Genomic DNA, 17,515 nt, shown 5'->3' on the forward strand with positions numbered 1-17,515 from the left:
GTCTCTACTAAAAATACAAAAATTAGCCGGGCATAGTGGCATGCACCCGTAGTCCCAGCTACTCAGGAGGCTGAGGCAGGAGAACCACTTGAACCTGAGAGGCGGAGGTTGCAGTGAGCTGAGATTATGCCACTGTACTCTAGCCTGGCGACAAAGCGAGACTGTCTCAAAAAAAAAAGTAAAACCAAGAATCTGACTGAATTGCTAATATTCTCAACTAGATGACTAAATAAGTTAAATTTCATCCCAGTTTCTGATTTTTATCAAATTGTATGGAATAGCACGGCGTTATTTTGAGAATCATAATTACTTTATGTGTGACTGCTACTTACTCTCATTGAATTCTTACCTAATCAATGGACTAACAGTAACAAGTAATAAAAGCCATATCATTTCTCATTAACCTTTTATTTTTAACTTAGTTTTACAATAAACAGAAAAGAACTTGATCATTAAAAAAATACCATAGCTGTCAAGTTTAAATGAGGTTCTTATTAAACAAAGCAAGAACACTATATCCTATAATTACATCTTTACTTTTATATACAAGAACTGTGTGCAAAGTGCTTTTCAAACTATAAAATAAGACTTTGGAACAGGATAGAAATGGTTATCCCTAGGAGTTAGTTATTCCAGACTGCTTGTAATGATTCACAACTGCTTATACTCTTAATTTTCATTTTATTTATGTATATACTAAGAGAAAAGCCACTTTTTACTGATACCAAATTAATATCTAATTTTTTAAAATAATCTTTGATCCACGGGTCTAAATGTGATTTTTACATATAAATTCAGTTGCTTGCTTCACTTTTTCCTAAATAAATAGGGAACACTTTTTAAAAAGCAAATAGTAGTAGATCCCTTTAGATAGACATATTTTAATCAGTGTGGGATTAAATAATTAAAGTTATCTGAAAGAAAAAAATAAGGAAAAAAGGGTTTGGGAAAGGTAAATTGTATTCTTATACTTTTCAGGCAAACAAAGAACCATCATGTATACTAAAGACAGATTAATTCTTTCTTATTTAAAATACTCTGAACATACGATGCTAAACCCAACATCATACATCTTGAAAATGCTTAAGAATTATTTGCTACAGGCCAGGCGCAATGGCTCACACCTGTAATCCCAGCCCTTTGGGAGGCTGAGGCAGGCCGATCACCTGAGGTTGGGAGTTTGAGATCAGCCTCATCAACATGGAGAAACCCCGTCTCTACTAAAAATACAAAATTAACCAGGCATGGTGGTGCATGCCTGTAATCCCAGCTACCTGGGAGGCTGAAGCAGGAGATGGAGGTTGCAGTGAGCCGAGATCGCGCCATTGCCCTCCAGCCTGGGCAACAAGAGAGAAACTCCGTTTAAAAAAAAAAAAAAATTATTTGCTATAAAGAGTGAATCAAAGAAATCTTCAAAGCACAAGGTACATCTAAGTGAGCAGGAAGTTTTGGAAGGCATACAGGAGAAGTCTCCAAGGATCTAAATTATAGTCTTCTTTTTGGTCTAGATGAGAGAGGCGGGGAAGAGGGACTTAAATTTCTGTTAGTTAGGCATGCCTTATTCCTACGGAAGCATTTGGCCCGTTAGCTTGCAAATCCCTCCAGTACTCCTGTGAAGTAGGTGTATCTAAAATAGTATACCCCGAAGGAAAAACTGAGGCACTAAGAGGTTAAGAGTCCAGTCTGTATAGTTCATCAGTTGCACAAAAGTGATTTTCATGTGGTTCCTTTTTGACTGCTGTAAAAACAGTAAAAATAAGTTTTCATTTTATATTTCAAAGCACCCTATGAAGCAGACACTAGATATCCTCAGTTAAAGAAAAATGATTACAAAGGAATACATTTGTATGGTTGAATAAAAACCTCATTAATCATCTACAGGCTCAGAATACACTTTTAAACCTACATGAAGCTCATTCTTCACCATTTCCATCGGCGCGTTATGTCTAGTCTGCAAATCATTTATAAAAACTCAGTCTGGTACATAGGACTCTGCTTTTTAATAATGATGCCTGAACACCAAACTCAAGAGTTGTGAACACCCAAGAAAGAATATGCGCAGCCCACAAAGTGAATATGACGTTTCTTCCTGTGGTTTTCTACTACGTGGCATGGCGACTCCGTGACTAAGATATGAAGTTGATTACATCTCATTTGAAATTCACTCCTAGTTTGCATTCTTTCTTTTATTTAATTTAGAAAATTAAAAATAATAACTTATAAATTTGATCTCATTATCACAATGGTACCTTTGAAAAGCAGCTTATGTTACTCTATGGAAGATAATCAGGTAAACTTGTTACCAAATGATCATTAATAATTTAATGTCCTTCAAGTTCAAGGGCAGGGTAAATCTGTGTATACTACTTATAACCTAGCAGAGATTGATTATTCAAGTATCAGCAATATTAGTCCTTAAAATGTTATCGCTTGTGTAGTGCAAAATATATATGTGTATATATGTACACAAACCAAACTACTGGACAAAAAAAGCAATGTAATCATCACAACCTAAGATTTTCTTGTCAACAGCACAATCCAGTTCATTCTGAGGTCATCCAGTTCCAGTAGTCTTCTTGAGGAAAATGCCATTTTCCTCAGTTCAGTTTTCTTTAAAAAGAAAATAAAAACCAATTTTCTGTGAGTATGAATGCAAATAATTCTCTGGATGGTAATAAAATAATACCATTCAAATTCAAAATAAAACCATAACATTACCAACAGTCTTTATAAAACTACTTCATATGACTTGCAGCCCGATAGGAAAGATCCAATTACAAGTGCTGACATTACCAAACAATTTTAAATTATTTATTGTTTGAGGCAAAGTCTTGCTCTGTCGTCCAGGCTGGAGTGCAATGGCGCCATCTTGGCTCACTGCAACCTCCGCCTCCCAGGTTCAAGCAATTCTCCTGCCTCAGCCTCGAAAGTAGCTGGCATTACAGGTGCCCGCCACCACACCCGGGTAATTTCTGTATTTCTAGTAGAGACAAGGTTTCGCCATCTTGAACTCCTGACCTCAGGTGATCTACCCACCTCGGCCTCCCAAAGTGTTGGGATTACAGGCGTTAGCCATGGCGCCTGGCCATCCCGGCCAGTTTTTAATAAATAATTTAAATGCACATTCATCCTCTCTTACCTTCTAGATTCTTACGCTTTTCTAATTGGCTATGACACAATTAAGATTTGTGGAAATGACTTCATAATTTTATCAAAATGGAAAAGTTGTGAAACAAATCCTTGACAAAACTGTAAGAGGATAATAGATGTACGACCTGGACTATTCATTTAATCAACATGAGTTATGTTTCTATTGGTTTCCAGGCTCTGTGCCACGCCCTGGGCTTTCAGAGATAAACAAGGCAGGCTCTCAGGCCTCAAGACAGCTCTCAGTTTAGGTGGTGGAGGAGGAAGAGGCATATAAACCCCAAACTTGGATATATACAATGTGATGGTTTCAAAGACAGAAGAGTGAATGAACTATCAAAAAAGGCTGAGCTCATTAGCACAAGACACACAATCACATATGATCTGAGTTCTCCAAAATCTACAAACCCTGCCCAGCACTCAAGATGCCAAAATGCCTGAAACTCTCATAACAGATTGATTCCTCTCTGTAGAAATACTCTTATGCAACTCCTTTGGCAGGAGTGATATTTTAAATAATCAGATCATTCCTTATCCTCTACAGAAATCCTCTTATGTACATCTCCTTGGCAGGAGTGACATTTTAAATAGTCAGATCAACTTTCACATAACAGAAGGAGATCCCAGCTGCAGGAAGAAAACAGGCCCCTGGAGGAAGAGAACTGAAATGGTTGACAAAGACAAGAGAGATGTGGATCCTTGTAAAGACAAACTGCCTGAGTGAGGTTTGAGCAAAAATGTTAGCCGCAGGGTGCCTGCACAATTAGCCACACTTATCAAGAATCTGCGTGATGTAGATTACTACACACAATCCTTTGCAGATTTATAAAAGGGCAGACAAAGCTGGAACAGTAGCTCACGCCTGTAATTCCAGCATTTTGGGAGGCCGAGGCGGGCGGATCACGAGGTCGGGAGATCAAGACCATCCTGCTAACACGGTGAAACTCCGTCTCTACTAAAAATACAAAAAATTAGCCGGGCGTGTCTCAAAAAATAAAATTAAATTAAAACAATAAAAAAGGGCAGACAACTTGGTCTCTGAACCCCCAATCTTTTTTTTTTTTTTTGAGACAGAGTCTCACTCTGTCACCCAGGCTGGAGTGCAGTGGTGCACGATCTCAGCTCACCGCAACCTCCACCTCCTGGGTTCAAGCTATTCTCCTGCCTCAGCCTCCCGAAATGCTGGGATTACAGGTGTGAGCCACTGTGCCCAGTCTGAACCCCCAATCTTCTAAGGTAATAGAGTAAACATAAATCACTGTCTTCAGAACTTTAGACTTGTTTTCAGGCTCTTAGTGAGATCTTTCTGTTTTGTTTTGTTCTAAATCAACTTGCAAAATGGAGGGTATAGTGTGATAGAAGAAAAGTCACAGGAAACAACAGATAAGGGAACAGGAATAAATTCTGCCTTACCCCTCACCGCGGTGAATGCTGCTCTAGCTGCACTGCTGCGGTTCCTTCTCCTTAGAAGCCCGCGCCTGACTTTCTGTGTCAGTGCCTTCTGCCCTAGGCTCCATTTGGAGAATATTCTTCCTGAGACCCTCCCCACTCCCAACAAGTTTGTATTTATTACCTCTCTACAGAAGGCTGCATGTCCCCAAGATTCCATGATAGCACATTTAGGAATCTGGGCAGGCTGCTTAAGAAAACTGGTTAGTCAAGACTATCCTGGCTAACACAGTGAAACCCCATCTCTACTGAAAATACAAAAACACAATTAGCCGGGCGTGGTGGCGGGCGCCTGTAGTCCCAGCTACTCGACTACTCGGGAGACTGCGGGACAATGGCGTGAACCCGGGATGGGAAGCTTGCAGTAAACCGAGATAATGCCACTGCAATCCAGCCTGGGCGATAGAGCGAGACTCTATCTCAAAAAAGAAAACTGGTTAGAAACATCCTTTCCTTCAAAGTAATGTCAGAGGCATGTGAACCAGAGTAACTCCATCTTAAATAGGATCTGGGTAAAATGAGGCTGAGATCTACTGGGCTGCATTCCCAGACGGTTAAGCCATTCTAAGTTACAGGATGAGACAGCAGGTCGGCACAAGATACAGGTCATAAAGACCTTGCTGATAAAACAGGTTGCAATAAAAAAGCTGGCTAAAACCCACCAAAACCAAGATAGTGATGAGAGTGACCTTTGGTCTTCCTCACTGCTACCACCAGTGCCATGACAATTTACAAATGCCATGGCAACATCAGGAAGTTACCCTATATGGTCTAAAAAGGGGAAGCACGAATAATCCACCCCTTGTTTAGCATATCATCAAGAAATAACCACAAAAATGGGCAACGAGCAGCCATTATTCTATCCCTGTACTTTCTTTTTTCTTTTTTTTTTTGAGATGGAGTCTCACTGTGTCACCTAGGCTGGAGTACAGTGGCATGATCTCAGCTCACTGCAACCTCCACCTCTGGGTTCAAGCAATTCCCCTGCCTCAGCCTCCCTAGTAGCTGGGATTATGGGCACCAGACCACAACCAGCTAATTTGTGCATTTTTAGTAGAGATGGGGTTTTACCATGTTGGTCAGGCTGGTCTCGAACTCCTGACCTCAGATGATGGGCCCACCTCAGCCTCCCAAAGTGCTGGGATTACAGGCGTGAGCCACCACGCATGGCCTATTCCTCTAACTTCTTAAACTTGCTTTCACTTTACTCTTACAGACTTGCCCTGAATTTTTTCTTGCACAAGATCCAAGAACTCTCTCTTGGGGTCTGGATTGGGGCCCCTTTCTTGTAACAGTAATATTTAGGCTGGGCATGGTGGTTCAGTCCTGTAATCCCAGTATGAGAGAGACTGAGGTGGGAGGATCTCTTGAGGGCAGGAGTTCAAGACTAGCCTTGGCAATATAGTGAGACCCCATCTCAACAAAAACTAAGAAAATTAGCTGACACCTGCCTGTAGTCCCAGCTTCTCAGGAGGCTGAGGCAGGACGATTGCTTGAGCCCAGGAGTTTGAGGCTGCAATGACCAATGATTGTGCCATTACACTGCAACCCAGGCAAGAGAGTGAGACCCTGTCTCAGATAAATAAATAAATAAAGTAATAGTTTAAGAGTAGTTCTTAGACTTAACAGGTCTGCTTTCAGTATTTAACTCAAGGATAATTTTAATAGCAGAGTTGTCAGGCTAGACAACCAGGGACAGGTGTTACCACAGGAGACCGTTCAGGGCCTATTTCTGAACAAGAAGTCTGCAGGCTTTGTTCTTCCTATCACATACAGAATTTTCTTCTGATTCATTGCAGAGTGATAGCGTAAGAAATTTCTTTTACTTTTAAATTTATATTATTCCACACTAGGAAAAAAAAACAGCAGACTTTATGTATTACTTTTAATGTTGAAGGAAAAGATATTTATTTTCAAAAGCTTATCACAGGTTCAGTGTGCTGGCTCACGCCTGTAATCCCAACACTTTGAGAAGCCGAGGAGGCTGGATCACCTGAGATCAGGAGTTCGAGACCAGTCTGGTCAACATGGTGACACCCCATCTCTACTAAAAATACAAAAATTAGTTGGGCGTGGTGGCGCATGCCTGTAGTCCCAGCTACTCAGGAGGCTGAGGCAAGAAAATCACTTGAACCCAGAAGGCAGAGGTTGCAGTGAGCCGAGATCACGCCACTGCACTCCAGCCTCCAGTCCTATATGTTTTATATACATATAAGACTATCCTATCTCTATTGGACACATCCTAGTATGTCTGTGTCCACATGCATATTTATTCAATAAAATGAAAGCTTTTCCATGTCTTATGGTACTTCTGTTTGCCATCTTGCCCAAAGAGGGATTCAGTCATAGACTCAACACACATTTATTGAGCACCTACTACATGCCAGACACTGTTTTGGGGGATGAGCTACAGGATGATCCCTATTATGAGTAGGGCACACCCTCTATTTGCCCACACTTTCCCCATCCTAATCAGATTTCTAGACCTTTCTCTTAATCTCTAACATAGAACCTATCTCTTCCAAACCATACAACTGCTCTCTGGTCTTCATTCCTTTAACCAGCAGATTAAAAATTGCTGAACAATGCTAGATGAAAAGATGTCTAAATCCCCTCAAGACTAAAACTTATTTCCACCATATCAAATATGACCCTACCACCAACCACAGTTAATCTATTACATATATAAGCAAACAATATGTAAAAATACTACACCTCATCAAAATGAAGTTGCACAGTGCTGCAGAATTTGCAATTTGGAAGGATCAAACAGTTAACGTACAGTAAAAAACTTATAAAGGTTCAATAATAAACAAGTAGAAAATTAAAAATAGGAAAGAGTTTCTACATTCAGGGACATCTATGAACAGCTAAAAGGGATATTTAGGAGAAATAGTGAACAACCTTTTACAAAACTTCTACTAGTAAGGAACATTTTAAAAATTTTTAGAAAAACTCTAATTTTATGTGACTGTTGAAGCTGAGTGTGGTTTGTTTTTTCAGTCTTTAATGAATTGATAAGCTGCTTCCATCTTAAACATAAAATAAATTATTAACCAAAGTAAGCTTTAGGTTTTTTTTTTTTTCCCAGGCAAATTCCTCTACTCTCTAACTCCCAACTTTCCACAACGGAAACATGAAAAGGAACTTTGAGATGCATTAAAAATATGTAAACATCTACCCATAGTGGCACGGAGCTCTGCTGCTTATATCCAGCATTACTACATATCTAACAAACGCTTGGTTCTTCTTTCCTATTACCAGGGATATTTTAATGTAAAACACTGTATAGCACTAAACCCAACCATCACAGGAGGAATTGAAAATGTGTAAAAGAAGAAAAGAAAGGATTTAAATTCAGGTCTATATCTTTCTTTTTGATTTTTTGAGACAGTCTCACTCCATCACCCAGGCTGGAGTGCAGTGGCATGATCATGATTCATGGCAACCTCAACCTCCTGGGCTCAAGTTGATCCTCCCGCCTCAGCTTCCCGAGTATCTGGGACTAGAGACATGCACAACCAACCCGGCTAATTTTTTATTTAATTTTTTAAACTTTTTGTAGAGACAGTCTCACTTTCTCACCCAGGCTGTTCTTGAATTCCTGGGCTCAAGCAATCCACCCAACTCAGCTTCCCAAAGTCCTGGGATTATAGACATGAGCCATCGCACCTGGCAACTTTTAAGATTTAAGGATTTTCTTGAACCCAAGGGTTTGGCCTCAGGTTATTCCTAACATGGACAGACTCAGAGTTACTTTCAGGGATTCCAATCTATTATTTTCTGACCTATTTGAGGTATCTTGTCATCCCAAACTGAAATTCCGACCCTCAAATTAAAGTAACGTCCGGCCAGGCACGGTGGCTCGTGCCTGTAATTCCAGCTCTTTGGGAAGCCGAGGTGGGCAAATCACCTGAGGTCAGGAGTTTGAGACCAATCTGGCCAACATGGTGAAACTCCATCTCTACTAAAAATACAAAAATTAGCTGGGCGTGGTGCCACATGCCTGTAATCCCAGCTGCTTGGGAGGCTGAGGCAGGAGAATCGCTTGAACCCGGGAGGCAGAGGTTGCAGTGAGCTGAGATGGCGCCACTGCACTCCAGCCTGGGCAATAAGAGCAAAACTTCATCTCAAAAACACAAATTAATAAAATAAAATAAATTTTAAAAATAAAGGTACCTCCAAATTCCTGTTTAATTAATTGTTTAAAATAGAGACAGCATCTCCCCATGTTGCCCAGGCCTGTTTCAAACTCCTTTGCTCAAGCAATCCTCCTGCCTCGCCCTCCCCAAAGTGCTGGGATAACAGGTGTGAGCCACTGTGCCTTTAAGAACATTGTTTCCTCACAAACCATAACATTTAAACTACATATAAACTGCGCCCAGTGGTACATGCCTGTAGTCCCAGCCACTCAGGAGGCTGAGGCGGAAAGGAGCACTTGAGCCAAGGAGTCTGAGGCTTCAGTGCACACGATCATGCCTGTGAATAGCCACTGCCCTCCAGTCTGGGCAACAAAACGAGACCTGGTCTCAAAAAAAGAAAAAAAGAAGAAAAAAAGCAGCGTGTAGTCATTTTTGTGTTGTTGCCTAAATCAAAGGTGTGTAAATCCATCAGATGCTCTCAAGTGAAAATGTTTTTAAGTCTAACAAGTACCTAGGAATCCACAAGATAACATTTCCAAGGTAGTTTCAGTCTCAGGATAAATATAGAATGTTCACTATGACGATGGATGTATCTATAAAAGGGACCTAGCATCCCTTAATTGCTGCTTAAAACTCTGTCTACTATAGGTTATGAGAGTTATACACCATTTCAAATGATAAAACTGGTCTTACCTTCTCCTTCTTTGATAGTATAAATACACCAACCACTGTGCAATAAAAGGCCATATGATGGCAAAAGTTAGCACACCAGGAGACATCTCGAAGGGCCACCAAGATGGTCTCTGAGAAAATACAATGAGCTTGTCACCAACTGCATGTATCAACTTACAAACATACCTAATTCACAATTTTGAAAGTGGAAAAGAAAATTAGTAACAAATCTCACTCCTGCTGAAAAGGAGGAAGATATTTGCATTTCAGAGTATAATTTAGGAAGCAGGCTTTCAGGAGTAGTTCAGGCTTAAATAAACACAAAACAAGTATTTTTTAACTGCAAAGGTAGATTTCATTTGGAATGATTTAAAGATTTTGTATATTCTAAATGTATTGTAACATATGAAACCCTGGGCCGGGCGCGGTGGCTCATGCCTATAATCCCAGCAGTCTGGGAGGCTGAGGCAGGTGGATCGCGAAGTCAGGAGATCGAGACCATCCTGGCTAACATGGTGAAACCCCGTCGCTACTAAAAATACAAAAAATTAGCCGGGCATGGTGGCAGGCACCTGTAGTCCCAGCTACTCAGGAAGCTGAGGCAGGAGAATGGCATGAACCCAGGAGGTGGAGTTTGCAGTGAGCCGAGATCGCGCCACTGCACTCCAGCCTAGACGAGAGTGAGACTCCATCTCAAAATAAAACAAAACAAAACATATGAAACCCTGGCATTTAAATTTTTAAAAAACCGTCTTACCTGTGAGGTGGGCTGAGGAGTAGTCTGCAATGTTGATGTTGACGATTTTGCCTGTAAATGCAAATGAAAGTGACTTAGCCTTGAAAAAATGAAAGACACAATAATTTTTCTATTTCCCATCTTTTTTTAAAAGGCAGAAATATTGAGGGTTTTTTTTTTTGGTTGCTTTTGTTTTCTTTATGTATAGAACGGTTGGAACATAGAAATATTAGTTTATTCAGTATTTTTCTGCTAACTATACTTAGATTATCCTGAAACTAATACTTACCAAAGGACAAGTTCCCTAAAATGGCAATCCAAACAATACTTTGATGCTTTAAGTTTTTAGCTCAAATTGCATAAAATTATCAAAATAAAACCTCAAATAAATCTAAACTATTATGTTTACAGTCTTATTACATTACCTACTTGACTTTTCTTTTAGAGACACGATCTTGGCTCACTGCAACCTCTGCCTCACAAGTAGCTGGGAGACATGCACCACCACACCCAGCTAATTTTTGTATTTTTAGTAGTAGAGATGGGGTTTCACTATGTTGGCCAGGCTGGTCTCGAACTCCCGACCTCAGGTGATCCACCCACCTCAGCCTCCAAAAGTGTTGGTATTATAGGCATGAGACACCATGCCTGGCCCAATTTATTTTTTCTATGAGTCATCCAAGTGAATTATTCAAATTTTAAGGAAAAAAAGTCCTTAAATCAAAATCTTTTCAACTTTATTATTGTATTGTATTTTTGTAGAGATGAGGTCTTGCTCTGTTGCCCAGGCTGGTGAGATCATGGCTCACTGCAGCCTTGCACTCCTAGGTTCAAGCTATCATCCTGCCTCAGCTTTCTGATTAGCTGGGCCGACCACCAAGCCTAGCTGTCTTAATTTTACTTTTTTGGTAGACACAGGGTCTTGCCATGTTGCCCAGGCTGGTCTTGAACTCCTAGCCTCAAGTTATCCTCCCGCCTTGACCTCCCAAAGTGCTGAGATTACAAGTGTGAGCCATGGGCCTAGCCTAAAGTTTTCTATAACAGTGAAAAAGTAAATGTCTAAGAAAGTACATCAAAAGAATTTTAGCAGAATTTCAATACCACTAAAGATATTGAATATATGTAAAATATTCTTTAAAAAAAAAAAAAAATAGAGCCTGCCAGGCTCAGTGGCTCACGCCTGTAATCCCAAGCACTTTGGGAGGCCGAGGTGGGCTGATCACTTGAGCTCAGGAGTTTGAGAACAGCCTAGGCAACATGGCATAACTCTGTTTCTACAAAAAATACAAAAATTAGCCAGACGTGGTTGTGTGCACCTATGGTTCCAGCTACCTGGGAAGCTGAGGTGGGAGGATGACTTGAGCCCAGGAGGTGGAGGTTACAGTGAGCCAAGTGCAGTGGCATGATCTAGGCTCACTGCAACCTCTGCCAACGGGGTTCAGGTGATTCTCATGCCTCAGCCTCCTGAGTAGCTGGGATTACAGGGACGCACCACCACGCCCAGCTAATTTTTGTATTTTTAGTAGCGATGGGGTTTCACCATGCTGGCCAGGCTGGTCTCGAACTCCTGGCCTCAAGCAATCCACTCGCCTCGGCCTCCCAAAGTGCTGAAATTACAGGTGTGAGTCACCACACCTGGTCATAAGGCACTATTTTTAAACTCTTTTTCCTTATACACCTTCTTGAGGATCTGATGAAGACAACAAGTCCTCTCCCATCAAAAATGCAAGATCAAAGACAAATGTGCATAGCATTTTAGGGCGTTCATAGACTCCTGGAAGTCTAGGAATTTGCAGTCTGATTAATAATAATATGTAACTGAGAGGCCGGGTGCAGTGGCTCACGCCTGTAATCCCAGCACTTTGGGAGGCTGAGGCGGGTGGATCACGAGGTCAAGAGATTGAGAGCACCCTGGCCAACATGGTGAAGACCTGTCTCTACTAAAAATACAAAAATTAGTCGGGCATGGTGGCGTGCGCCTATAGTCCCAGCTACTCAGGAGGCTGAGGTAGAAGAATCGCTTGAACCCGGGAGGTGGAGATTGCAGTAAGTCAAGATCCTGCCACTGCATTCCAGCCTGGTGACAGAATGAGACTCCATCTCAAAAAAACCCCAAAATAATAATAATAATAATAACAACAACAACAACAATAACAACAAGTAACTGAGAATCCTGGAGATACATATAATTTTAAAAAATGTGATAGCTTGAGTAACTTACTGATTAGGTAAAGAGAAAGATATTCATGGTGGTTGTTTAGGAAAGCCTGCGGTATCAGTTTCTTTACATAAGCCTACATTTAATGTATTTATCTTGCAACGGAAGCACATCTTCTTTGATTAATCCTTACAAATACTTCTTAACATCTGTTACAGCATGATGCTTCAATGTTGTATAATGTTTGCAGCTAGGTCAGAGAGCCAACGCTAATTACTTCTCTATTCTTTCCAACAAATGTTACTCAAGAAAGGGCAGCTGAGTTCAGGGATTATCATAGGCCACAGTTGAAACTATAAATCAAGCTGTAGTGTCTCTTCCTATGAACCCTTTTCCCTTCTTTTATTTATTTACTTATTTATTTTTTTTTGAGACAGAGTCTCACTCTCTCACCCAGGCTGGAGTGCAGTGGCGTGATCTCGGCTCACGCAACCTCTGCTTCCTGGGTTCACGGCACGCTCCTGCCTCAGCCTCCTAAGTACCTGGGATCACAGGCATGCCAACACCATACCTGGCTAACTTTTGTATTTTTGGTAGAGACAGAATTTCACCATGTTGACCAGTCTGGTCTCGAACTCCTGAACTCAGGTGATCCTCCCAAAGTGTTGGGATTATAAGCGTGAGCCACCATGCCCAGCCATTTTTCTATTATTTTAAGCAGTAATTAGTTTCTTGGTCAGTCTTTTCTTAAACAATATTTTCAAAACTAAGTTCTTTCTATTTTCTAAAAAAATCAGTAAAATACATTAATTTATGTAAATATGATCAACAGAGATTCCACATTGCTTTCCAGAATCAATAAGCAGAAGAAGATATGACACATTTGGAAGTTTACCTGCAAAGCAGTCAGCGTTTCCAGTTTCTGCAGTCTCTGAAGGACATTCTGCATGTCCTCCTGCAGTCTCATCAGCACGAGGGCGATCTGCTCATTGAGGCTGCCTCGGGACCCTCTGTCAGAGCCCCAGCGCTCCCCATCACCTCCACTTCCCACCTGCCGGCCCTTGGTTCCTTCGCTCAGGTGTTGCATCCTATGTCCTATTTTAAGAGGCAAAAATAAGCTTGTTTTAAATAATTCTTATACAAGTAGAAACTGTGTTTTATTCATTTTCCTGTTATTTCTTTTAGATGTAAATCTCCAAAGTGTGGCCGGGAGCAGTGGCTCACACCTGTAATCCCAGCACTTTGGGAGGCTGAGGCAGGTGGATTACCTGAGGTCAGGAGTTCAAGACCAGCCTGGCCAACATGCTGAAACCCTGTCTCTACCAAAAATATAAAAATTAGCCAGGTGTGGTGGCATGCGACTGTAATCCCAGCTACTTGGGAGGCTGAGGCAGGAGAATCGTTCAAACCCTGGAGGCGGTGGTTGTAGTGAGCCGAGATCACGCCACTGCACTCCAGCCTGGGCAACAGAGCGATACTCCATCTCAAAAAAATAAAAAAATAACCTTCCAAAGTGGAGTAGAAGCAATCAAGAAGTACATAAAATAAACTGCTGAGATCAAAGGAATTGATTTGTAAAGTTCTATTCATATTGATATATTCTAAAATTTTTTGGTAAGGTTCTGTAATATACACAATATACTAATACATTATGCAAATAATTCAGAAATAATACACACATTTGGAGTGCACGCTCAAACATTCTTTACTAATAAGGTAACCAGACTGAAAAAATCTAAAGACTTTTTTTTTTTTTAAATAGAGACGAGGTCTCCCCATGTTACCCAAATTGGTCTCGAACGCTTGGGTTCAAGCAATTCACATGCCCCGGCCTCCCAAACTGCTGGGATTACAGGCATGAGCCACCACTCCTGGCCCTGAAGACTCCTACTTTAGAGTATTAAAAGTTACAATAAAGAGCTACTTTTGCCTTTTGGGTCTTTTTTATTTGTTTCATTACATTATAAATCTCCAAAGGTATTTGTTTTTGAGACAGAGTCTCACCCTGTTGCCCAGGCTGGAGTGCAATGGCTCACTGCAACCTCCGCCTCCCAGGTTCAGCCAATTCTCCTGCCTCAGCCTCCCAAGCAACTGGAATTATAGGCACATGCCACCTATGCCCGGTTAATTTTTGTATTTTTAGTAGAGACGGAGTTTCACTTTGTTGGCCAGGCTAGTCTCGAACTCCTGACCTCAAGTGATCTGCCTGCCTCGGCCTCCCAAAGTGCTGGGATTACAGAAGTGAGCCACCATGCCCAGACATCCAAAGGATTTTAAATGTGTTGTTCTTATTCTAAATTGTGTGTTCCTTATAGAAATCTCACTACTATTAAGATTTTGTTATATAGCCATCCATTCTTTTCTCTGGACATATATTTGCAAAATTGGCACTACCCCCTTATACATTGATTTTTATGTCCTAGTTTTAAAATCATATTATGAACACTTATCTGCATCATTAAATTTTATTCCAAAAACACTTAAATGGTTACATAAATTCCCTAGTTAGGTTATGAAATAATTCACTCAACCATTCTCCACTTTTGGATAGGTAGGATGAGTTCAAATTTTTTCTGTTACAAATAAAATTGCAATGAATGGTTTTATATACGTAAATCCTCGTCCAAATTTCCCCTGATCTCTTTAGGACAGATTCCAAAAAAATCATTACTGGATTAAAGGATAACAACTGGGTCAAGTTTCCCAAGCTATTTTTCAGAAGGCTGAAACAGTGTTACAGTGCAGACTATAAAAGGTACTATTGCGTTACCCTACCCTTGCAGGAATGGAATATTACAAAATTTTACATTTGCTAATATAATGAGCAAGTTTTGTTTTGAATAATAAACAGGAAATTGTCTAGCTCACTGCCCTGTAGCATCCTGGACCTCCACTGCAGCAGAATTCCCATAGCTGAACCTGCATCAAGCATTGTCGGGGATTAAAAGGGAAACTGAATTATAGCTATTTGCCAAGTTAAACCCCAAAATGGGCCCTGAGGTGCCTGATGCTGTTTTCAAGACTTCTATCTTGAAAAATCTATCAAGGAGGTAAATTTTGAGATCAGTCTGGGCAACATAGTGAGATGCTCATCGCTACAAAAAAAACTTTTTCAATTAGTCAGGCGGCCAGGCATAGCTCATGCCAGTAATCCCAGCACTTTGGGAGGCTGAGGTGGATGGATCACCCGAGATCAGTTTGAGACCAGCGTGGCCAATATGGTGAAACCCCATCTCTACTAAAAATACAAAAATTAGCCAGGCGTGGTGGCAGGTGCCTATAATCCCAGCTACTCGGGAGGCTGAGAATCACTTGAACCCGGGAGGCAGAGATTGCAGTGAGCCAAGATTGCGCCACTGCACTCCAGCCTTGGTGACAGAGCACGAGATTCCATCTCAAAAATAAATAAGAAAATCAGTAAAGATAGTGAGGGAAGAAAAAAGGTAATCCACACCTCTTCCTCTTCTGACATTAGAGAATTCGTCACTTTCTCCTCCTCGCTTCTCCCGGTGTGGCGCCCCGCTGTTATTCCTGCCATCTTCTCCTCCATGCTTGACTTCACCTTTCCCTTCAACTGCAACCACCTGCATATTCCCAATGTTGCCATTTCCAGGAGGTACTTGAACATCTTCATGAAATCCAGAATTTTCCACAGGTTGACTGGAATGACCACCCAAGTAATACTGAAATGGTCCATTGTTGGACGTAAAGCTGTCTAAAGACTACAAATTTAAAATGACACTTAGTTAAAAGCTAGAAACATGAATTATACACCACAAAGTTTTTACAGCAATAGGAGAAATACTGTTTTCCTAAAACGTTCTTTCATGTCATTATTGGAAATATTCTTTAACTAAAAAATGTCTTTAATTCATATGTTGCTTCCTACCTGAAGGGAAGAAATGGGATAAGAATGATTTGTCCACGAACAGAGTCAAGAAGACTGGGCAGTGAATTGTTTTTTTGTTTTTGTTTGTTTGTTTGTTTTTGAGACAGAGTCTCACTCTGTTACCAGGCTGGAGTTCAATGGCACGATCTCGGCTCACTGCAACCTCCACCTCCCAGGTTCAAGCGATTCTCCTGCTTCAGCCTCCCAAGTAGCTGGGATTACAGGCACGCGCTGCCACGCCCGGTTAATTTTTATATTTTTCGTAAAGATGGGGTTTCACCATGTTGGCCAGAATGGTCTCAATCTCCTGACCTCATGATCCATCCACCTTGGCCTCCCAAAGTGCTGGGATTACAGGCGTGAGACACCATGCCTGGCCAGTGAATTGTTTTTGTGAGTCAGTTATTAAAGAAACATCTAAATTTCTATGCTTACCTTATGCTTAGAGATTACTGCCTAAATTTTTTTTTTTTTTTTTTGAAATGCAGTCTTGCACTGTCTCCCAGGCTGGAGTGCAGGGGAGCGATCTTGGCTCACTGCAAGCCCCGCCTCCCGGGTTCACGCCATTCTCCTGCCTCAGCCTCCCGAGTAGATGGGACTACAGGCGCCCGCCAACATGCCTGACTACTTTTTTTCTTTTTTGTATTTTTAGTAGAGACGGGGTCTCACCGTGTTAGCCAGGATGGTCTTGATCTCCTGACCTCGTGATCCGCCCGCCTCATCCTCCCAAAGTGCTGGGATTACAGGCTTGAGCCACCACACCCAGTCCTAAATATTTTTTTTAAGTCAAAGCAAGTTTATTAAGAAACTAAAGGAATAAAGAATGACTACTGTGTAGAACCCACCTAAGACTTTGGTGGATGACAACCTATAATTAACTGGACTTGGTGAAGGTGGTGATGAGGTGGGTATCTTATCTAAGGTTTCCTTCAGGAAGGGACATCTGAGTTAGGATACAAAAGGTATATGAGTCCTCAGTGAAGAGGGAGGATGTACAAGTAGGGGTGGGGGTGGGAAGGGACTTGACACATTAGAGAAACAGTGAGATGGCCAGGGTGGGTGGTGAGCAATGACCAAATAGGAGAGTGGTGTTAACAGAGGCCAGCAAGGGGCCAGGCACAGTGGCTCATACCCGTAATCTCAGCACTTTGGGAGGCCGAGGCAGGCAGATCACTTGAGGCCAGGAGTATAGGACCAGCCTGGCCAACATGGCGAGACCCTGTCGTTACTAAAAATACAAATATTAGCCAGGCAGGGTAGCACATGCCTGTAGTCCCAGCTACTTGGAAGGCTGAGGCACAAGAATCACCTGAACCCAGGAG

At 41.4% G+C, this 17,515-nt stretch overlaps 1 protein-coding gene across 17 annotated transcripts in view; it reads right to left on the minus strand.

Annotated features, from left to right (window-relative positions):
* Positions 1-392: 392 nt before the first annotated feature.
* Positions 393-17,515, minus strand: part of ACBD5 (acyl-CoA binding domain containing 5) — a 48,562-nt gene continuing 31,439 nt past the window's right edge. For all 17 annotated transcript variants that reach the window (XM_045399748.2, XM_045399741.2, XM_045399753.2 and 14 more), the window contains 5 exons: positions 15,759-16,026; positions 13,200-13,399; positions 10,168-10,218; positions 9,432-9,541; positions 393-2,610 (listed from right to left, as the gene is read on the minus strand). In XM_045399748.2, the coding sequence (XP_045255683.2) occupies positions 2,598-2,610; positions 9,432-9,541; positions 10,168-10,218; positions 13,200-13,399; positions 15,759-16,026 (642 nt within the window). In that variant the 3' untranslated portion in view covers positions 393-2,597. The remainder of the gene's footprint in view (positions 2,611-9,431; positions 9,542-10,167; positions 10,219-13,199; positions 13,400-15,758; positions 16,027-17,515) is intronic.

The sequence above is a fragment of the Macaca fascicularis genome, chromosome 9 (genome assembly GCF_037993035.2).
Source record: "Macaca fascicularis isolate 582-1 chromosome 9, T2T-MFA8v1.1".
NCBI lineage: Eukaryota > Metazoa > Chordata > Mammalia > Primates > Cercopithecidae > Macaca > Macaca fascicularis.